The 22,779-nt window shown below is 43.3% G+C and overlaps 2 protein-coding genes across 3 annotated transcripts; one reads left to right on the top strand and one right to left on the bottom strand.

Moving 5' to 3' along the window:
- Nucleotides 1–207: 207 nt before the first annotated feature.
- map3k12 (mitogen-activated protein kinase kinase kinase 12) lies at nucleotides 208–9,311 on the top strand. Its single transcript, XM_070967711.1, has 14 exons — nucleotides 208–771; nucleotides 2,060–2,583; nucleotides 3,842–4,025; nucleotides 4,147–4,338; nucleotides 4,447–4,605; nucleotides 4,897–5,055; nucleotides 5,224–5,332; nucleotides 5,535–5,644; nucleotides 5,917–6,033; nucleotides 6,148–6,282; nucleotides 6,397–7,120; nucleotides 7,215–7,282; nucleotides 7,455–7,752; nucleotides 8,047–9,311. Exons 2-14 carry the CDS (start codon nucleotides 2,121–2,123, stop codon nucleotides 8,200–8,202), a joined length of 2,874 nt encoding a protein of 957 aa, XP_070823812.1. The 5' UTR covers nucleotides 208–771; nucleotides 2,060–2,120; the 3' UTR covers nucleotides 8,203–9,311.
- Nucleotides 9,312–10,391: 1,080 nt separating this feature from the next.
- LOC139334668 (poly(rC)-binding protein 2-like) lies at nucleotides 10,392–16,788 on the bottom strand. Of its 2 annotated transcripts, none has more exons than XM_070967712.1 (13): nucleotides 16,480–16,788; nucleotides 15,523–15,652; nucleotides 15,318–15,341; nucleotides 15,198–15,230; nucleotides 14,951–15,067; nucleotides 14,724–14,855; nucleotides 14,504–14,632; nucleotides 14,320–14,394; nucleotides 14,071–14,130; nucleotides 13,660–13,732; nucleotides 13,508–13,563; nucleotides 13,197–13,366; nucleotides 10,392–11,622 (listed from the first exon to the last, which is right to left on the bottom strand). In XM_070967712.1, the coding sequence occupies exons 2-13, from the start codon at nucleotides 15,589–15,591 to the stop codon at nucleotides 11,586–11,588; spliced, it is 975 nt and encodes a 324-aa protein (XP_070823813.1). In that variant the 5' UTR covers nucleotides 15,592–15,652; nucleotides 16,480–16,788; the 3' UTR covers nucleotides 10,392–11,585. The 2 variants fall into 2 exon arrangements, with proteins under 2 accessions (XP_070823813.1, XP_070823814.1); XM_070967713.1 differs by having other exon boundaries at nucleotides 14,089–14,130; nucleotides 16,480–16,641.
- Nucleotides 16,789–22,779: the final 5,991 nt, after the last annotated feature.

Raw genomic sequence — 22,779 nt, 5'->3', positions numbered from 1 at the left:
GCCAAACAAGTAACAACTGTTTGTCGTTAGAGTTGAATACATGAATCATTTTATTCAGCTTCTACAAATCGAGTTATTTTCACGTGGATTTTTCAATGCAGCGTGCTTCTCCATACTTGTACCGCTTGTTATTATGTGTTGTCATGTGACACATAAGATGCTGCCATTCCCTCCTCACCAAAGAGGGCAAAGCGCATGGTCAGTTGCACATCAGCATCCTTGACGCCGGCGGGGAATCGGCGTGTCTTGCTCAAGGACACATCAGCAGCAGCAGCAGCAGCAGCAGCAGCAGCAGCAGAAGCAGATGCGGATGCTGCCTGACACAGGACCCAGGACTGTCTGGCTGACGCATGGCTCAAACAGTGAATCAGTGAATGAAATGCGCCCATAAAGGCGCATTTTTGGGAATGGAGACGATGGATGTGACGATGGAAAACTGATAGCAAATTCCGTGTGTTTGCAGAGGATGGTGGCAGCGCCCCCTTGCGGCACAACTCGCATTTCCGTGACGTCAATTCAGCACTGGGAAGGAGACAGCTCCCTCCCCCAAAAAACCCAGCGCGCCTCACGTTGCATGGGTCCCCGGTTATTGATAACACAATTTGCCCGCTGGGATCCATCCCAGTAACGTGAAACTCGTGGATCTAGGGACTGGAAACACAACAGGCAGCCCGGGCCGAAGAAAAACTACGATTTGCTCGTTATCACCGACAAAATTGAAAGCCGAGCCCACCCCTTCACTTGACAACGCGACATCAACCAGGCAGAAAGGTATGGGAATGTCACACTATCCGGTTAAATGCTGATTGAATAAGAAATCAGGTATCACAGGACGGTGAGGCATGATGCCGTTGCTTGGTGCGGTAGCGTTCATGCCGCTCACACTGCACCAATGAACTGATGCTGCCAAGAAACGAATCATCGTCGATGAACGCTAGAAATATCATATTTGTGCAGCCAGAAAGCCCTCAGTATGAAATATTTGTGTTGATGCCAACGCTGAGTAAATGTACAGACGCTGCGGCAGTTTCACTTGGCATGGACCATAGTAGGCATCGGGCTTGCAATTCATGCACGTCGGCTGTGATGCTGCTGAGTGTCATCATCACATCCTCGGTTATTTAAAGATTGATCTTCCTGCGTTTGTGTGTGTGCGCGCGCTGCTCCCTCGCACAGGCCCGGTGGTTGTTTATTGCCCGTTTTTTCACGCTCTCATTTCGCTCAGTCGCCGTGGCTCTTGTCATGCAGTGGTGCAGTACAAGAAATGGAGCTGGAGTAGGATATGTGAATTGGATACATGTGCTCTCTCTCGCTCTCTCTCTCTCCCTCTCCCTCTCGCCGTCGCTCTCTCATACACACATGCAGTCACGCACGCACGCACGCACGGACGTACACATCCACATTGGGGTGATTATGCAATTCGTCATATTCTTCAGATTTGTACAATGCTATTTCCCTGATGCATGACGGACGACGTATGGGAGCCGCTGAGTGGCTTTGGTCTGATCTTGTGAGACACTGATGCGCCTCAGAGGGACACTTGAAGAACAGGTGACCGTTAAGGATGCGGACTGTACAACCTCTTCTGGTCGATTCATTCATAAAGCCCATCTCCACTCTGGGTGATGGCTCCACTGGGCAGGCTGGATCTCCCATTCATAGACACGCAGATGAGGCTTTGCTGCATGATTCAGACAGAATCAGTTGTGGAAATGGACTGACTGAGTGGTTAAATTGGGGGACTGGCTGGATGCCCAACTCACAGCGTGACTCCATTGTTTTGGTGTTTTGCATAGCTTGAGTAAAAGAAAAGTTAGTGAGAAGTCGAGGATCAAAAGAGGCAGCAGATAGGAAGGTAGCAGCCTCTTCAGCACTGGACAGCTCCTCACTGCAAATGGAGCTGTCCATTTCCCTCGCGGAGCTGTCCAGTGCTGAAATGAATCTACACTTGTTATCTTGAGAGGCAGTGAGCGTACTGTTTGCCTATTAACACAAGGATGAAGTATGGTTATACTAACAGTCATCAGTCATTCTTGTTATCATAAATCTTCCTCTCCAGGCGTTCTTCTCATCTTTCCATCCTCCATCCACCCTAACCTGCAGTGTTGGGGAAACCCCTGATGAGTGGGACCTGTATCCATGAGCCCCGTGCCCCTTCCCCCTCCCTGTCAGGCTTCAGTACCCCCATCTCAGAACCCCCCTATCGAAGACTCGATGGAGACACCCCTGCCTGCACCCCCGAAACGGACCTGACCCCCACACAGTGTGTCCTCCGTAACGTGCTGTCCATCGACACGGGTGGACAGGTGGCACCGGGCGGCAGTAGCCCCACTCCCAGTGATGGACCCTCAGCCCACTTTGACAACAGTGTGCTAAAACTACATGAACATGAGGCCTGCCAGTGTGGCGGCGGGGCCGAGGCCGGCCACAGTCCAGAGGCTGGCGCTGTTCGGAGCCAGTCGGAGAACATTCGGCTACAATCAGGAAGTGGAGGTTTTTTGGAGGGACTGTTTGGCTGCCTAAAACCAGTCTGGACCATGATTGGAAAGGCCTACTCCACTGAACACAAACATAGCCATGAAGGTATGTGAAGATAACAGTAAATGCTCCACTTCTGACCCTGTGCTGTGGTTTGGGCAGTATGTTTAAATGCCACAGGGCAAAGAAAAGCCACGCTAGTTTGTGACTTAAACATGTCATTCATTCAGCATGTCTTTAACCATGGTGGAGATGCACCATAGAGTGTTCATATCTGAGCTCATGGATGAATCTTGAACTCCATAATAGTGGATGAATTATTCAGATCGTTTAAAGTAAAAGTGCCGAGACAACAATCGAAAAATACTTAATTACAAGTAAATGTCCTTCATTTACGCACAAGTACATGCTGCTTTTCTGTCAGGGGTCATGAGCTAAAAGTCTGGGGACCATCAGTTTAATCTTTAACAAAACACTACATTTTCTAAGCTTAGCATATTTTTATGTAAAACCTTAATCTAAAAAGTAACCACTAACTACAGCTCTCAGATAAATCTAGTGGAGTAAAATCTATAATATTTCTCATTGAAATGTAGCGGAGAGGAAGTGTACAATGAAATAAAACTACAAGTGCTGCATATAATACTGGAGTACATTACGTAAAGTAAACTGACTTTGCTGTTCTCCAGCATGAGATCTTGATTATTTTCATTGCTCTGTGGCTGCCGCCATGTCCTGCTCGCAGCATGACTGTGTTTAGGGGTCCGTCAGTGAGTGTTCACAGCTGTCCAGGGGCAGCAGCATGTGCATGTGCCTCTGCTGCAGCAGCACCCCAGAGATCTCGACACTTCAGTGGACCTCATGAAGAATTGATCTGCCTGTCTCCTTTATTCTGCCCAGCTCGTCTCTCTTTAGTGACCATCCTCTCACAGTCATTTAAGTAGAGCCAGTGTGACAGATGACAGACAGATTAGACTTGGATGTTGTTTTTCCCCTCGATTTCTGTCTTATCTCCGGATAGAAATGTAATGGTCTGCTGGATAAGTTGTCAATATGCCATTTGTTTGAACATGACCAGCGCTTTGTATGATGTAATTGTGTCCTGTCAGCCCTTTCTAATGTGTAGCATGGAGCTAGCATTTGCTCAGCAATCCCCCTGATTCCTTCCTGTCCAAACTGGCAAGAGCACATATTGACATTTGGAGGCTTTACAATGTGTGATGGATATAATAATTTAAGTATTTGCTCAAAGGGTGCCATTGAAAAAGTCCTGTTGCAATGCCCGTCTTAGTTGTTTTGAACGCTTCATGATTTCACAGTTACTCACAGTTTGTTTTTTGTCGACTTGTTGGTCTCTATTTAGAGTCCTGGGAGGTTCCTTTTGAGGAAATCTCCGACCTGCAGTGGGTGGGCAGCGGGGCACAGGGGGCCGTCTTCCTCGGCAAGTTCCACGGAGAAGACGTGGCTGTAAAGAAAGTGCGGGACATCAAAGAGACTGAGATCAAACACCTCCGCAAACTCAAGCACCCCAACATCATCACTTTCAAGTGAGGGAACTCCTGATATCCCACAGGGTCACATTTCATTTAATTGCATAAATCACACTTTGATATCTTTCCCTTTTTGTTCACGTGTACTATTTTATCTGCCTGCCGTGCTCCCATCCAGGGGCGTGTGCACCCAGGCTCCTTGTTACTGTATCCTGATGGAATACTGTGCTCAAGGCCAACTGTATGAGGTGCTGAGAGCGGGCCGTAAAATCACCCCCTCCCTCCTGGTTGACTGGTCCATGGGCATTGCAGGTGGCATGAACTACCTCCACCTCCACAAAATCATCCATCGAGACCTCAAGTCCCCCAAGTAAGTGGGCACACTCAACACAGCGAGCTTAATGAGAAATTCAGCCAATACAAGACCTGAAATTTCATGACCGATTCCTCACTGTTTCCACACTCCTCACGCCTGCAGCATGCTGATTACACATGATGACCTGGTAAAGATCTCTGACTTTGGCACCTCAAAGGAGCTCAGTGACAAGAGCACCAAGATGTCGTTTGCTGGCACCGTAGCTTGGATGGCTCCTGAAGTGATTCGGAATGAGCCAGTGTCAGAAAAGGTGGACATCTGGTAAGTCTGACAAGCATTGACATATGTTACAGACACATCAGCACATGTTCTCTTCCCTGGTAGAAGAACAGATATTGTGTCCATACATTTGAGTGTTTCAGAGACATTCATTCCTCTGAGGGATTTTAAAATCGACTTCCTGATATTGTGTGTGTGTGTGTGTGTGTGTGTGCTCACTGCTCTGACTCAACTCATTTTGCTATGTAATTTTTTTCCTCTGGTCTCTTTGTTTAAAGAGATCTTGACCTCAGTGAGACTTCTTGAATAAATCAAGCTTTGCTTAACTTTAAGGTCTTTTGGAGTGGTGCTGTGGGAGATGCTGACTGGAGAGATTCCTTATAAAGATGTGGACTCGTCTGCCATCATCTGGGGTGTGGGTAACAACAGCCTTCAGCTGCCCGTACCCGAGAGCTGCCCTGATGGCTTTAAGATCCTGCTCAGACAGTGCTGGTGAGTAACACCTGGAAATGGACAGTTCGATTGAGGAAGGAGAGGCAGAGCAGTAGACGGGTTGGGGGTAGATGCACGGGGAGGCGTTAGTCTGTGGTTTAAGGACTTTATTGATTTTACGGTGAATTGTAAATGTACACAGCTGTCTTTCCCATCTTGGATTTGCAGGAACTGTAAGCCCAGGAACAGGCCCTCCTTCCGTCAGATCCTTCTTCATCTGGATATAGCGTCAGCTGATGTCCTGTCCACTCCACAAGAGACGTACTTCAAGTCTCAGGTACGGTTGCTTCTCAGAGTCTGAATGTGGAAGATCTGCAGATGCACCGAAACACATAATTCATGCATTTAAACGTGCACAGACAGAGACAGATGCTCATGCTCGCATGGTCATCAGACATTAACTGCCGCACAAACAAGAGCTGGGTTTAAAGTGAGCTCTGGCTGGACAGAGCTGGCTAACAGAAATGTGCTCTCATCAGGCTGAATGGCGAGAAGAGGTGAAACAGCACTTTGAGAAGATTAAATCTGAGGGTACTTGTCTCCACCGGCTCGATGAGGAGCTGATCAACAGACGCAGAGAAGAGCTCAGGTCTGTTTTTTACTTTTAGATGTCACCTCCATAGTTTCATGATAACCAATGGTGTCACTCTGTACCGGATTAGTTGCAATGAGTAGATGATGGTACTTAAGATATGTTAGCTTACATGGATGAGGCCACTTTCGCTCTGTCCCATTTCTCGATGTCATTCTTTTGTCCGCCCCTGTGGATGAAATAAGTGCCTCCAGTGCATGTCTATTGTGGAGGATTTGGAGTCTCTCATGCGGATGCACAATGACATCAGCAGCCTCTTTTCTTCTCAGGCATGCTTTGGACATTCGCGAGCACTATGAGAGGAAACTGGAGAGGGCTAACAACCTTTACATGGAGCTCAGCGCTGTCATGCTGCAGCTGGAGCTCAAAGAGAAAGAGCTGCAGAGGTACGGATAAATCCATGAACTCAGGCTATATGTTTGTAGCGTTCTTTATGAATTAATAAGCCACATACCGCCGCTTTTACACTTTGGTGTCATTTGTTTTGGGGTTTTTTCCAGGAGAGAGCAGTCTCTGGATAAGAAATATCCAGGTTTGTTTAAGCACCACAGCTCCAGACAGAGCAGCTCCTCCAACTCCATGGACAAACTCATCAAGAAGAGAAATGTCCCACAGAAACTGCCCTCAGGAAAGAGGTCTGAGATCTCATTCCAGTCGTTATTTCATAAAAGATTGATACTGAAGTGGATAAATGAATATTCATTAGGCTTGTGGATTGTAGTTGTTGACTAATCCTCCTACTCCTTCAGGCCAGACATCCTCAAGTCTGAGGTAATCATTCCCAAAATGGATTCCTCCGTGATGCAAGTCACCATCCCAGCCTGCCCCAACAGAAGCTCCACTTCTCCCAACCGGTCCCGGAGGGTAAAGACCCGCCATCGCAAGCCCGGTAAGGGCAGCAGTGGCGACCTGGCTGGACTAAAGGCGAATCAGTCGTCCCCTCATAGGGACACAACTGCCCAAGCTAACAGTTCTACCACTAACACCTCCAAACAGCTCCTGGAGCCCTCGGCAGCCCTGCGGGGCCTCAGCCACGAGCAGCAGCAGAGGCAGCTATCCTCCTCCAGCCCCGACCTCATCTGCACCACACTCGAGGCAGAGGGCCAGGGAAAAGGGGAGTCCTCTGTGGGTGGGCTCGAGAGAGGGGGCAGCCTCAGTGCCTCTGCGGGGTTAGGGGGATCGGAAGTGGGTGCAGGGGGTCTGGATGATCTCACAGAAACTCCTCCGCGCAGCGACACGCCGAGCGAGGATGCTGCATCATTCCCGTTCTCCAGCAGCCCAGATTCACCATGTGGCAGGGGGGCAGCAGCAGGGCGGGGGTCTCTGGGATCTCCACGTCTGCCTCTTGATGGAGAGGATAAAGAGGATGGAGCTGGTGCTGTCAGGTTGCCCCGGGGGGCATCAGGGGGAATTGGGAGTCAACATCTCACTCCTTCAGCCATTCTGTACAGGGCAGCTATCACACGCAAACAGGTACCGTGTCAGATGTCTGATCGTACTCCTCAGCATTCCTCTGGTCACACTATGATCGTTTTCACTGATGCATTTTTCCTGTTTCTGACTACAGAGGCGTGGAGTGTCATCAGAAGAGGAGGAGGGAGAAGTTGACAGTGAGGTTGAGTTACCACGGAGACGGTGAGTAACTTGCTGTCCTCCGTCACTGGAAAATTCCCTCAAGCCATCTTCCCTCTCTGACAAGTCGCTGATTTATTCAGACAGCGTAAAATGACTTTTAATTTGAGTCGTTCTTTCACATCGTCAATTCTGTGATTTCAAATTTTGATTTGTTTCTCTTGAATCTCTCCAGACGTCCGACCAGCATCACCAAGTGCCAGTCGGTGTCCACCTTCAGCTCGGAGAACCTGTCGGTGTCGGACGGCGAGGAGGGCCACACCACCGACCACTCTCACAGCGGCACCCCCGACGTGGTCAGCACCAACACTGACGACAGGCTGGACGACCGCAGCGACGACCTCCTCTCTCAGGGGTCGGAGATCCCAGCGGACAACACTGATCCCGCGCAGGCTTCTGATGGCCTGTCGGAGAGAGACGGAGCTCTGGGCCAGACCAAAGCTCAGCTGGACGGCGGGCAGAATCCAAATGAGGTAAAGCAGCTCCACTGAGGGGCGCATGTGTCAGTTTGTGTCATCTTCTTAGAATGATAGAAAAGTACTCACTCCAAAAACCAGAGGTGGAAAGTAAATAACTACATTTACTCAAGAACTGTACTTAAATTGCCTTTTGAGGTACTTACATATACACATATCCTTTCAAGTTACTGCATTTCAGAAGAGAATATTTAACTTTTTCATCCATTACATTGATCTTACAAATATAGTTCAGATTAAGATCATATGATAAGGTTAAAAAAAAATAATGTCTTCCTCTCTCGCTTACAGAGTCGGGCCCTGTGTGATGACTCGGACTGCGACAGCGCTGAGCTGGATCAGTCAGGCAGCGGAGAACCCAGTCGTCCTCCCAGTGCTGGAGCGTGGGTGTCACCGTCTCAGCCCTATCAGGGGTCTCCCCAGGTGCCCCATACAGGACCTCCATAGATCACTGGACACTAAGCAAAGACCTCCGGCTACCCTACAGTGAACAACCGTCACAGGCGTACACCAATCTGTCAGTGCAGTACATTACTGTTGTCATGAGGGATCACACCTACTTCACCGCTCAGACTATGACAAGTTGACTTATGGTGTCTCATAAGTTTGTTGGCTGGCAAACCTACATCAGATGACATAGGACATTTGTCATAACCTGACATCAGATATTTTGGCAGCTTGTGACATCAGATAAGTGTCATTTAAGTTCAGTAGAGGGTTTTTTTTAGGCAAAATAGTTACCAAGGTAACCTTAGCCATTGCTCCAGTTCAGCAAAAACCCTTCCACAGATGCACACGCACGCACAAGATACCACACTCGTTGTCCTTTAAACACTCTAATCCTCACTCTGGGAGCATCCTCCATGATACTCCACACACTAATGCATCAAATACTAATGAATAATAATGTAAATATCCATGACATACCACATGAGAAATATCTAACTTTATTTTATTTGTAAGATAAAAATGTAAGACTAAACGGTATGCAGCCCTGTGAACAAATGCATGACTACATGTTTATAATTTATGGTTCGAATGTGTCAGTTTTATATTTTGTGAAAGTTTACACTTTTTTAATCCTGAAAGTATTACTTTAGTTATTTTGTTTTTTGTTAATAAATGTCAGCACTCAAGAAAAAAAAAAAAAAAAAAGTCGAAATGGAATGAAAATCTCACCAAGACATCGATCATGATGCATAATTAGGATTCTCAGTAGGTAATATATTATTTTTTTAACCCTACTACTACTGAGTTTCAAATACACGTCTGAGGTTTTCTATTAAGCTTATCAAATATGTGATAGGATGGAAGACTTTTGGGTTCACCCAAAATGCCCTTCTGCTCTGCCAATTTCTGAAACTGTGGGGTTTTTAAAAAATCTTTTATTTGTAGGACATGCGTTTGAAAGGTGTGCGTGTGTTCATAGAAATGACCTCTGACCTTCACTAGCAATGGTAACCACGTAATATCTCAGCAGCAAACACTGGTGCAGGTGCTGTAGTGAAATATTTAGCATTGCTCTCTCATCATTGTCAGACTCACAATAGGATTTTTTTTTTAAATGTCTAAATCCATGCAGCAGAACCTGAGATATCACCGTTAATCCATACGTTCTCCTTACTGGTCAAAACCTGCTGCCTACGTTACCCATAATGCAACGTAACTGACGAGCCCTGTGTCGGAGATTCACGTGTGTTATGCTAGTAGCGGCTAATGTAGCCTCAGGCAGAGATGGGGAGCAGCTACAGAGGTCTGGTAAGCTAACTTCTTCCTAACTTCACACTCCCAGATATTGTTAGGGCTACAACTGACGCTTATTTTAATTAAATTGATGATATTTTCTCAATTAATTGACCACTTGATGGCACAACGGTGAAAAACATCAGTGTTTTGCAAAGTTTGTGATTTCCACAAATGTTTTGTTTTGTCCACAACTCAAAGATATTCGGTTTGCTGTCACAGTGGAGTGAAGACACACGAAACTATTCACTTTTAAGAGGCTTGACTGAGAATTTTCCCTGAAACCATAGAACTTTCATTGACTCATAAAACGTCACTTGAGGCCGTTTAGTTGTTTCAAACTACAAGACTTAAAACTTTTTCCACACACAGAGTAGTGGAAAAAAAATTCGATGTTAATGTTTAAAATTGGTAGCAATCCCCTCAAAGTAATGAACCAAATGGACTCCTGTCGTTCACAAAGTTGATAGGCTTCATAGAAACCTCAGCTGTTCCTTTTACCCTTTAAGATAACTGCAGAAGTAGCCCAGTAAGGAATAGAGCACTTCTCTGTGGTGGTTACTAGTAGAACAGTAAGTATCCTTTGGGTTTGAATAGAAATGTTTTGTTTTTATACAGCATTGCACATTGTACCTGTAACATAGGAATTATATCGAAAGCAAAATATTATGAGCAACAATAAATAATGTATTGGTTAAAAAAAAGAAGTGTGATGTTTGTTTAAAAAGACGGGATGTTTCACTAGTTTCCTGTGTCGCGAAAGACAGCTGAACGAAACACCAGCGGCTGCCTTCAATGACTTTAAGCATGTCCAAGCTGTTCCTGAACTTTCACAGCTGTGTGTAATTAAAGCTGCCTTTACGACATTACAACACAAAAATTACAAACGACTGTTGAAGCATTTCACATCTTTTTTTTTTATTTCTGCATTTCATTTCTTCAACAATTTAATTGCACCCAGATCTACAATAGTTTGAAAACGTGCACAAAAACGTGAGTTTCTTCATCCTGCAAAGAATAATAAAAAATAAAATCTGACCCAGGCAAAAAAAGATAGCAGGAAACTAGTGTTAATTCTATAATTCTCCTTCTAGTTAATCATAATTTAATACCTCAGCATAATATACTTATAAAGACCAATATGTCTTGTAGTTTTGCCCCTTGCAGCATTCCCCAGCCCTGCAGTTAAAAAAAATATTTTCTCTATGTAAAACAAACATTTCAATGTTATTATCATCATCGTCATTACTATGGTCTTAGTAATTTCAGAGAAAAGAAAATATTTTCCTCTCATTCAGGCCCATTCCTGGTGACCAAGGCCCCACCCACCCTTATCAGAATCCAATACACAACAATGCTCAAAAGTCCTGATCGAGAAATAAAACGGATGGAAACACAGGAATGACACAAAACAATTACTCAGCAAATTAGAGGTGAGACATAATGTAGCTTAAAATTCTCCTTATGAACCCGCACTCAACAAGGGATAAATTACCTTCTGACTAAAAGGTTATTCCTGCATACATCTTCAACTGGAGATCATTTACACCCACTAAAACCCGTTAAACCCACAATGCCTCATTCAGGAAGTACAGCTTCAAAAAGATGGCAAATATCAATGAATTCTACTCTTACCAAGGAGCTGTGTATTAAATAAAAATAAATAGATATTTAAAAAGGAAGGGAAAGAACAGTCCATCTATAATGTTACTGTGTGCCTTTTTTTCTTCATTTTTACATTTTCTAAGAAAAATCTGACATAAGAAAAACATTTATGCCTTTTCAGATTTTTCTAAAACTTTTTACCTATATCAAGATCATACAGATATACAGTAAAATAAGAGGAAAAAATACAACAGAACGAAGTCTTTAAAAACTATATGCAAAGGGAATTTAAAAACATAATAAATAAATAAAATACCAATATCATGATGATGGTGTAATTACAACTGAGTAGGTTCATAACCAAAGCAGAGGAGAAAACAGTGAGTCTATAGTACTTGGTTTTTGCATTAAGTTCAATAAGGGACCTCTTGGTAAAAAGTCGGGGGAGGGGTTACATTAGGTGCTGATGAAGATCCTCCATGTCAGTTGGCTGCGAGTCCAGTAGCTTCAGAAGACAGCCTGAGGAGCACAACAACAAACAGGAAAACATTAACATTAAGGCTACAACTAACGACTGATTTAATTATCCTTATTATATTCACAATTAATTGTTTAGTCTGTAAAAATGTCAAAAAATTGGGGGAAATACTCATCACAATTTCCCAGAGCTCAAAGTGACGTCTTCACATCACTTCTTTCATCTCATCCAGTGTTTCTCAACTCCAGTCCTCGGGCCCCCCTGCCCTGCATGTTTTAGAGGTTTCCCTCCTCCACCACACCTGATTCAAATGATCAGCTCGTCATCAAACTCTGCAGTGGCCTGATAATGAGCCGCTCATTTGAATCAGGTGTGTTGAGTTGGAGTTGAGAAACACTGATCTAATCAACAGTCAAACAGCCAAAGACTCTTCCTTCAATATCAGAAATTAGAAGGAATAACAGCAAACCTCTACATTTAAGAAGCTGCAATCAGCAAATGTCTGACAGGATTAATCGATAATCAAAGCATTTATCAATTCATTTTCTTTTAATCAAATCAATTAATCAGCTAATTGTTGCAGCCCGACTTAATTTTTTCCTTCAGCTCATACAGAAAGCTGAACTGTAGACAGTGACACATTGCTTGAATGAAACAATGCAGCAAATTTCATGTATCTTTGTTTCATCAGTTAAGAGCTGCGTTTCTTGTAAGTTTCATTAGCTCAGTGAGTCACTTTCCTGCAGAATATCCTGGAGAATGATGAACTACCTTGCAATTTGGCAGTAACAAAAAATGGCAGCCAAACGGTTGAAGTCAGATAAGTGAGGAGCAAGACAGATATTTTATACTTCATCCTTAATTTTTATCCTCTCCAACCCAGCCAATATCGTTAATAATAAATATATTAAACCCTGTCGCACTCTAATCAGTCGGCCAATCGCAGGATAGTGTCATTCACAGAGCTTGACAAGCTGAGAAGACTGTGAGTTAACAGCAAAAACATTGAGAGTGATGCACAAAACAAAAGAGGAGGAATAAAAACCATTCTGAAACTTCTACCATCCAATCAAATGAATTCCTAAATAAATCACTAATGACCATAAACATTCAAAGATGGCAGTTTTCAGTTTACTTAAAACTTGCCTACTTATCCAAATTAAGACTTTATGTTCAGATGTATTTCACAGTTGGAAGTGGGGTGATGTAATTAGTGGCCACGTCAGTTTTTACAGTGCATGATTTCTGCCACCAGTCAATATCTGCTGTATTCTACCTCCCAGTAAGTGACCAGTAGAAACTGCCCTGACTGACAGAAGTCCAGTGCTTTGGTAAATATCCATAAATTTAATTTCCCAGTCTTTAATCTTATTATTGAGCATGAGGCACATGAACTGTTTGCTTCTGAAGACTTTGACATGACTACTTTCTGCCCAAATCTGTCAGAAAACTCCAGAATATCAAATGAAAGCAGCTCGTTATCGTGTTACTGACATGTGAGTGTTGAACCCCTCCAAACGCTTTCAGCCATCACTTCGATTTCAGATGTAAACAGTCAGACCTAAAACACTGCTGCTCTGTGATGGATGTGTTGCACTAACGTAAAGCCACTTACCGGGCATTGATCAGGTACTCAGCCAGGCTGATACTGGCATGGGAGCCGGTGATGGTGACCTGTCTGTCAGTTGAGCCCTCCACAGGATTGGCAATCTTGATCTGAGCCCCTGACATCTGACGGATCTCATTGATCTTTGCGCCCTGACGGCCAATGATGCAGCCAATGAGCTGAAGAAAAAGGAAACATCAACATCAACAACGGAAAGATACAAACAGCAAGAAAATAAGCTCATCCAAAAAACGTCTCTCAATTTACTTTGTTTCTCACAATCATAGTAAATAAGCAAAAATGAGATTAATGTGACTTACATCGTTTGGAATGGTCAGCTCATGAGAGCCAGTTTGTGCGGAGGCATCCATCCCAGCTAAAGAAATGCAAAGAAACCCCATGAGTGTGTTGACTAGGCGGATTATTACAAATCTACGACAATCGCATTCCCTCTTTCAAGCTGTCCACCTACCCTGGAAGCCCTGGTTGCTATGTGCAATGGGGAAGGGGCTCTGCTGCATGGCCAGCTGGTGAAGTTTGGTGAGCTGTTGAAACATTGTAGGAACGGACGTGGAAAGCAAACAAATTGCGAGTGAGAAAAAATCTTGAAGACATTTCAAAGCTGAAATTTTGTAATTATTTTTCTTTTGTAAGTGGTTTTTGTGAGAATGAGAGGAAAATATGAAATGGGACATGGAACTAGTGACTTATTTGAAAGGGTAAAATGTATATAATTGGTAACTTTAAATAAATAGAATCACTAAAATTATTAAATGGATGTGTATCAGGCAGTGGTGGTTGGAAAACTAAGCGTCAGAGGGATGAAATAAGAAGGTGGCATGGCTTCCCAGGACCGAAGTTGCAAATATATTGGATCACTTACAGAGGGCCCTTCACTTACATCAGGCTGTGGAATGGCGTGCTGCCCTTGGACAGCGTATGCCTGCAAGGAGAAAACAGCATTTAGGAGGGTGTGGCAGTGTCTCACACACACAGTGTACTCCAATATCCATCAGTCCTCTGTTCCACAACAACAAAGCCAGGAGCTCTACAGACAGCCTGTGTAGAATTAAAACAAGAACTGCTTCAGTGCAAAGTGGGAATATTTTCCCCAAAAACATTTGTTGTTTACCTGACCACCTGCAAAGATGACAGGAGAGCCTGAGGGTTTGGGTCTGTATGGGATGGTCACTCCCTTTGGTGGAGACTACGAAAACAGAAACACCCACCAATAATAAACCACCAAGAATATCAGCAGCAGTCATCACAAATTCCCAAAAGAGTAAAATCTGCATTACGATAAACAGCATCTGTACCTCAAGCATGACGACACAGATCTGCTTGACACACTCAATAATGGACTGTGGGGTCCCTGCAACGGTGATGGCACGCTCTGTTGAGTTGGGCAACATGTCCCCTGCTACTTGTACCTGAGCTCCTGCTGACTGCAAAGACAGATCCACAATCCGGAAGAGTTAGAGCACATCAGCAAGACACAGATTCAAGCTGTACAAAAAGAAACATGACGTGACAAACCTCTCTGATTTCCTTGATCTTGCAGCCACCTTTGCCAATGAGCGAGCCACACTGGCTGGCAGGCACAACAAGGCGCATGGTGACCGGCGGTTTGCTGGTGGCTGTACTGTTAGTCATTGAGGTGCTAATGTCCTGGAGGAAAGATGACACAAGAGGAAAATCTGTGTCGGAAAAAGCGTCAATTTTATTGATACAACATGTCTAGTATTGTAGTGAGCAAACCTAACCTCCTCCAGTTTCTCAATGATCATGGAGAAGGCTTTAAAAATGGAGGTGGTGGGCCCTGCGAGGGTTATGATCCTCTCCGGGCAATTCCCCTCTGAGATGTTTATGCGAGCGCCACTCTGCACAAAGAGGAACAAAACAGGAAGTAACGAATCAGCCGCAGAGTTGTCATATGACGCATGAGTCAAAAACACAGAAATAATGAACACGTGTCTTCTAATTTACTTGCATGTTACAAAAAAATCTTACCTCCTCTCTCATCTTCTTAACTGACTCTCCTTTCTGTAAGGAAAGCACAAATACAAACTTACCAAATGCACCACAGGAGCAAGGTGAAGATGGCATCATTCTGGAAAAACAACAACTCACCTTTCCAATGATGCTTCCAACCTCCTACAGAAGAAAACAAAATCGCATGTTAAAGCAAGAAATGCAGTCATTGTAGTTGCTGACAGAGGAAAAACTGAAGTCACTTGTTTTTATTTTAGCAGCAGAGATTCAATTGAGGAGTGACTTTTGGAGCTGAGCTCACGTTTCAACCCTGTGACCAAACATTTCTTGCAGCCACACTCACCTTCCCATGCATGAGTAGCCTGATGGTTAAGGTGACATTAAGTCCTCCTTCGACCAAACTTGAGTCCATTGCTGCAGCTGAATCCACTAAACTGGCCAACAAAGTGGGTCTTTGGTCACTGGCTGAATGTCTGCAATAGAGTGGAGAATGAGACCATCAGGGACAAATGTAGTTACTGGAAACTATGAGGACATCTCAGTAAAACGCCTTGTTTACTATAAAGCTGCTGTGAAGTGCAGCTAACTGAAGTGATGCGGGCAGTTATCATCTTGTATACTTGAGCTTCTACTGTACTTTAATGCCACTAGCTTGCTACTCCGACAGAATGAGACGTTTCAGTCCAGTAATTCACATTAGACTGGCCTTGAGTCCACTCATTCACGTTAGCACAATGACCCACTGTCTCCCAATGGCAATGGCTATTTTCTGGCATTGAACAGATGTGGCGACATAGCTTGCCGCTATATTTTAAAGGCCTAAATTCAGCTTGCCAAAACGCCCCCTTCACATTATGGCAGCTTTAAATCGAGTATGCATGGGCAGTAACAACAGGAAGCTCACAGGGTAACGTAAACATCGCAAATCCTATTTTAGAAAGAGCATCACAGCCTCTCACGCAACCAAGGTTTGAAAGCTAAGTTAGCACCGTAACATTGCTACCGTCATTTCCCACTTCCTACGTTCTTATTAGCAGGAATAACTTCACTGCTGGGTCATTGAGCCCCCCCAACTGTAAAACACACGTGAAAACAACTAGCTAACGACTAACTTAGCTACCAAGTTAAATACAGTTAGGTAATTTTCCGTCCAGGTCGCTAGCGTTAGCATCGTCTAATCCGGGAAATAGCCTGATCCCGCGGCCTACGGAGCGCACTGAGGCACGCAGAGTTATCCCCGTCCTTCACTCTGAAAGCAAAGCAAAGAGGAAAAAAACAGCCATATTTCTGGAAGTCTTACCCGAACCGTCCCTTGAAGTGTGTTCAGGGGGTGGGTAGGGTGGCAAGGGTAGAAGGGGAGAGGTTCGGGAGGGAGTTTTAAAAGGATCCGGGGAAGAGGGAAGAGACACCGCTGTTCGATCGGACTCCACTCTTCTGCTTGGCACAAAAGACAAAATGAATTCAACTTTGACCTCTCAGCTGCCCCGCCCCTCCAACCGGGTCAACCCCGCCCATCCAGAGCGCCGCCGGCAGATGCTGAAACATCAGACATTTGGCCCATTCAGGCTCACTGTGTTTACGTTCATGTGATTGACACTGACACCAGATTGATGTACTTCACATGGGCTGTTGATGTTGGACGAAAGTGAGTATTTTTCCAACACAAAATCTAAATGTGCTGGCTTCAAACCCTGCTTCTGTCATGGATGAGCATAAATAGTATGGGGCCTTAATTAATGAGTAAAGAGTAAAGAGCCAAATTAGCCAAGAAGACTTAACATTTCATCGCATTATTAGTATTATTTACAATGTTTTTGCAGTGGAAGTGCATTTACTCAAGTACTGTACTTAGAACAAATTCGAGGTACTTGTTACTGGTACTTTACTCCATCTCAGAGGGAAATATTGTACTTTTTCCTCCGCTATATTTGTCAGCTTTAGTTCCTAGTTACCTGTTCTGTCCAGTGAAAACTACTTATCTCCAAATCTGTTTTTTTTTTATTTTAGTGACTTGTTAGAGATACGTGGTTCTCACAGGACAACTGCAATTTTGTCATGATCTTATAGAATATTATGCATTGCTGTAGATGAAACTACCCAAAAGTAGCTTATGTTATAATTAAAATGATCTAAACCATTAACCAACATCTACAGTGGTATAATACAACACACACTTGAATACAGCAGCATATTAATCCAAAAACGGTTAAATAACATAATTTTCCCATAAAATATTGCGGTTCGTGTGTATGAAAATGGTTATTAATGAAAAGATGACATTTGGAAGATAGTTATAATTCCACCACAAAGCCAAGTTAGTTAAATTAACAAAGGTCATTAGTCACATTTTGTCATTAAAACACTGTAGTAGTAATAGTTTGCATTAATCTGTAAACTGTGCATTAAACAGTAGAATCGTTGGAAAACACTCTGATGATGTAGCATTAAGCTTTTACCTGCTCAGTGGTGGCATTTTTTTTTAAATCAACACTTATCCAGTGCAAATTGTCCTTATTTTAGGTTTTTAATGAGGGTAGAAAAAGACAGTTTGTGTCCTCTGAAGCTCTGTCCTGTCTCTAGTAACACACTGCTGCAGTTCTCTGTAAATCCAACAGATGGCACAATAACTCTGTGAGTCTGTGTCAGGAGCCTGAAATGCGCTGGTTACAATCCTCTTCTAAATCCCACATCCTCTCAAGCGTTAGTGAAATAAAAATCATTCAGAGCCGGACATGTTGACTGAGGTGTCCTGACCTTAACGATTAAAAAATTACACGTATTGAACAAGTAGCACTAACCACAGCTCTGCCAAAAAGGCATTTGACCCTGTTAAAGATAGAAAATTAAATGTAATAGTGATGGTGAAAAGTCATCACGTCGATGAATATTTTATTGAATGACTCAGAATCTCTAAACATACATTTTAAATCCTATTAATTATCTGTACTGTACAGTTGGTCAGAATTTAGCAAGAGCTGCTCAACATGGCCGTTAAATTGGCCTTTGCTGTAAATGGTAAATTGATTTTGCTAGAATCCAGGGACAAATCCACCAGAGTATTTTAGATATAAACTAAATATCGGTCTAATGTTTGCACCTCCAGGCTTTTACCCCTGATGATATTTAAAAACCGCTGATACAGTATGAACATGCCCAAAAGGTAGACTTCAGGAATTCACCTCTTGCCCCGAAAATAATGAACTTCAGCTTTATTATTTGGGTTTTTTTCATACAAAGCATATGATTGATGACTTTCCTCTTCATGATGGACTGCCTTGTTTTCCGCCTGGCTGTTGTTTTGTTGTTTTGCCACATGATTGATGGCATAAATGAGGATCTTAATTGTCTGCTAGTGTTTATTTTGAATCAGAATAGTCGAATCAAAGCCCTGGATTGTACAGTTAAAACCCTCAGAATCACGTTGTTATTATGTTAGAGGACCATATAAGCCAGGAGAGCAGAGGAAATAGATAAAATGGAGCAGTATAGCCCTACAGACCATGAACCATGTGTTCATGGTCTGGTTGACACAGTATTCTGCCTGAACTCACCCAGCACATGTTCATTAATCTGGTGCACATCAGAGCACCCACAATACAATTAGTCAATGGTCAGAAAGACTTGCTATTGTCTGTAACCAATCTTCTATTCCCCTGAATGGTTAATCCTTTATAAATCCAGTTGTCTGTCAGAACTGATGTCCTACACAGCGTGGTTTACACACTGTTGTTTACATGCATGACTCATGAATCATGTCTGGCTCAGTTTCGTGGATTCAAAATCACCCCGCGTTCGATAGATTGCCTCCACACTGGAAGAAATTGAGCTCAGCTATTCTGAAAGCAGTTTGTCTCAGCACTTCCTGTTTATTTTTGCGCCCCCCCCCCCCAACCAGACGTGAATCCAGGCAGTAGATGTTGGAGCTGGTTTCACAAAGCCATCTGCACTGCTGCTTGAAATGTGCCAGGCTTACAAGGCTGGTGGTGTTTTTAAAATAGAAGCATAGCTGACCAGATTTGCCCCAAACAGAGACCGTCACGCTCTAGTAACAGGTAAAAACATTTACTGTAAGCACACCCCCTGCATATTGCATGAACAGTGTTGGTTTTAGCTCTTCCTGAAGGAACACTGAAGGGTAAATAAATTAAAAACGCATGAAAAAGACAAAGAACAAGTGGGGTTTTTTTTGTCATAACAAAAGATGTTTAATTAGGGTAATAAAGCTTGTGTCTTTGATCTGAAGAGCGATTGCTGAGAGATGGATTATACAGAAGAGAGGAGGTGCTCGCTCTTCAGCTTTTCCAATCAGCATAGTCTCCCTGGTCTTTTATGTGTGTCTCCCCTCCCGTCAAGCAATTGCTTACATAATCATCTGCTTACTTTAATCTCCGCATCTTTCCCACAGTTTGTGCTCTTTTGTACGTCCACACTTTTCTCCATTGTACCCCAAATTCGATGCAAATTCAATGCAACCTCCCTCTGTTCCCGGTTTGTCTCCTTCAGTGCTTTTATCTGACATGCCCACTGGCACTCTCACTCTCTCTCCTGTCCCTCTTCCCTCCACCGGTGAGTGGTCATTGATTACTGTACATGGATTGTATGATGAAATGCCACTCGCCCACCTAACATCCTCTTGTCAGCTGCCCCTGACATCCCACTGCCTCTGTGCATTGCTGACTGTCGTTGCCAGCCTGTTTTAAGGCTCTCAGTGTTGCATTAGCTTACTGTGATGCGTGGATTCACATCTGGAATTGCTTTTCTTTGTGGAGTGCTTCAATGGCGAGCCTTTAACTACTCTGAAAGGGCATATTTGCTGCACATGTGATGACAGGGAAATTTTATGTGGTGGAAAAACCTATTTTTTACAGTAATAAAAAGAGAGACTAAATCCAATTTATTCTCTTCAGCTGTAAATTGTCTGCGCATATTAAAGTAAATGATCTGGATTACAGTGTGTAACCTGATGACACACTCAAAGCCAGAGAGAAGGGTATCCAATTAGTCACCTAATTAGCAAGTGAATGTTGTTTTAGAAATCAAAGGTCTTGAAAAGAGATGGAAAACAAAAGCACCGGGGATAAACCAGAGCACACACCTCCAATGCAGCGTCTTCTCGTATCAAGATTTTACTGATACAATAGTTGTCTTTCCATTTGTGATTTGTGTGTGAGTATGTGTGTGTGCGTTCGTGGCAGAAGAAAGGTTGGGATTCATGTTTGACAGAGCCGTGGGCAAGTTGTACAGATCTGTTAACTCACTAAAATGGAGACGCAGAGATGCACAGTGGGACTGAATTCTCTCTGCAGGGGTGTGAACAGAACCAAAAGCCTGTGCTTGTATGGTGACTGCAACGTCACTACCTTTCCACAGCCATAGTTAGATGGCCCTGCAGGGTCACAGCGAGAGGTGACACGTGCCCGCCTAAACCGTCCAGTCAGGAACCAGAACGGATGTAGAGCGGCTGTGACTCCCTGCTCTTATTTTAAGAAGATCTTCCCCAAATAGGTTGCTCCCACAGAGACAAATAATTGGCGTGATATCTTGGGGGCACGAGCAGGAGGAGCAGTCTGCATTTTAATGCCAGTCCTCCACAGGAAGAACCCAGTTATGCATGCCAGTGGGCATGTTTTCTGGACTCTGTGTGTTTAGGGAAACACATGCCAGTGGAGCAGAGCTTAAGACAGGGTATGGAGTTTAATGATATCTAGTAATGATAGACGGGGACACGCTTGTGGGATTGCTTTAAAAATGGAGGTGTGAGTTTTACATAAAACAATTAAAATATGCGCTGTTACAGATTTAATCACTTGTATTTTATTCATTTGTGATATCAGTTCTTCATTGTTCTTTTCATGCATAAAACAGGCTGATTGAGCAGTGGAATAACAGACTCTGATGGTGGCTGAAAAAGAGATCTTAGCGTCATTAATCTCTACGTTACATTGGTTTTATTAATCACTCTGCGTGACTCTGTGGCTGCCTGCTGGTCAGGCAGTTCATGACTTTGGTCCAGACTGAAATATCTGAACAACTACTGAAAGGATTGCCATAAAACGTTGTGCAGACACTCTTGGTCCCCAGAAGATGAATCCTACCTTTGGTGATTGCCGAACTTTTCATCTCCATCATTAAGCTGACGTATTTGTTTATTAGTGAAATGTCTCGACCGCTGTTGGGGAGATTACCCTAAAATTTTGTACAGACATGTCTTCCTTCATCTAGCACCATTATCAGGTAACACTTTAGTTTAATAAAGAAATTCCTGCCAGCGTTACCTGTATCTGGTATTTAGCTTAATGTCAGCAAAAACAAGAAAAAATGAGATGGTGAACATGGAAAACCTTATATCTGCTAAAATGATTTTAGCAATGTTAGCATGTGGACATTAGCATTAGCTCACAGCACAACTGTGCCTAAGTACAGCCTCACAGTGCTGCTAACATGGCTGCAGACTCTTCTTGTTTCAATGCCATGCCTTCTGTTTCCTTTATTTTTAATACAGCAAAATATATATCATAAATCGAATCTAAAAATAATTGCAGATCCAAAATGTCTGTCTCAAGCAGCTGTAAGCATCAGAAATATGGAGAATGAGGCACATACACCTGGCAGTAACAGTTTGTTAGTCCTAGAACGAGGACTGAATATGGGAATTGTTACATAAAACAGATTGTCAATGGCAGAACGGCCTGATCTGATCAAGCTTACAACAGAGCTTGGCAGTTGATGGTGGAACAGCTTTCTCCCTCCTCCAAAACACTCACTATATATCATAGACTACTCACTGGCCTGAGTACACACAGGGACGCCAGAGACAAAGCAAAGGCTGTTTTCTCTCGCTCTGCCAAGAATGTGTCACGATTTCGTACGGCTTACAAGGCTGAAAAGAACCAGCTACGAACTTCATTTTGTTAAATGTTTAATTTCAAAGGAGAATAAAGCAGCACGATTTGCTTTCATTTGAAACTTCAGCATTTTGGACTGAATGAACCGCACAAAGTAAAGTGCACAACAATGATGAATGGAGTGTGAAAGCAATTCATTTTTTTTTATGTGGAACATCAAACTCAGAAAAAAAGACATTTAATGGGAGTAGTTGACCAAACAGCTTTATCTTAAGAAATTAAGACAGTGTTGTCTTGAGACAGACTGTAGAAATCACAGTAATTGGTTTGTTTTGCATCTACCTGACTAGATCCATCCCGACTTATACGGGCTGCTGGTGCTAAGCTAATTAGCCACGGTCTGCTTATTTCAGGGGAAGCTTTATTGAGGAAGAAAATAATGTACTGCATTAAAGTTGTTAAACACTATTTGACTCTTTTGCTCTTAAATATTTTCTAATGCAGCAAAGAAACGTCATTTTTGTTTGCTGTGGCAGCAACTAAATTCTGTATTGTGACTGCATGAAATACACTGAAGAGGACAAACCATGACCAGACAAACAGAACAAAGCTTTGAACCTCCGTTAAAGGCTTTATTGTTTATTTTCACCATGAGCTATTTCTGCTGTCTACAACAAAAACACAACATATTTGAGCTTCTGCATCTTATTATATGATATTTATTGCCTAGTATTGCCACATTATTGATTACTGAC

This window comes from Chaetodon trifascialis, chromosome 8 (assembly GCF_039877785.1).
Source record: "Chaetodon trifascialis isolate fChaTrf1 chromosome 8, fChaTrf1.hap1, whole genome shotgun sequence".
NCBI classification, from domain to species: domain Eukaryota; kingdom Metazoa; phylum Chordata; class Actinopteri; order Chaetodontiformes; family Chaetodontidae; genus Chaetodon; species Chaetodon trifascialis.
The sequence above is the reverse complement of the archived record's forward strand: the minus strand, read 5'-3'. Positions and strand labels throughout refer to the sequence as shown.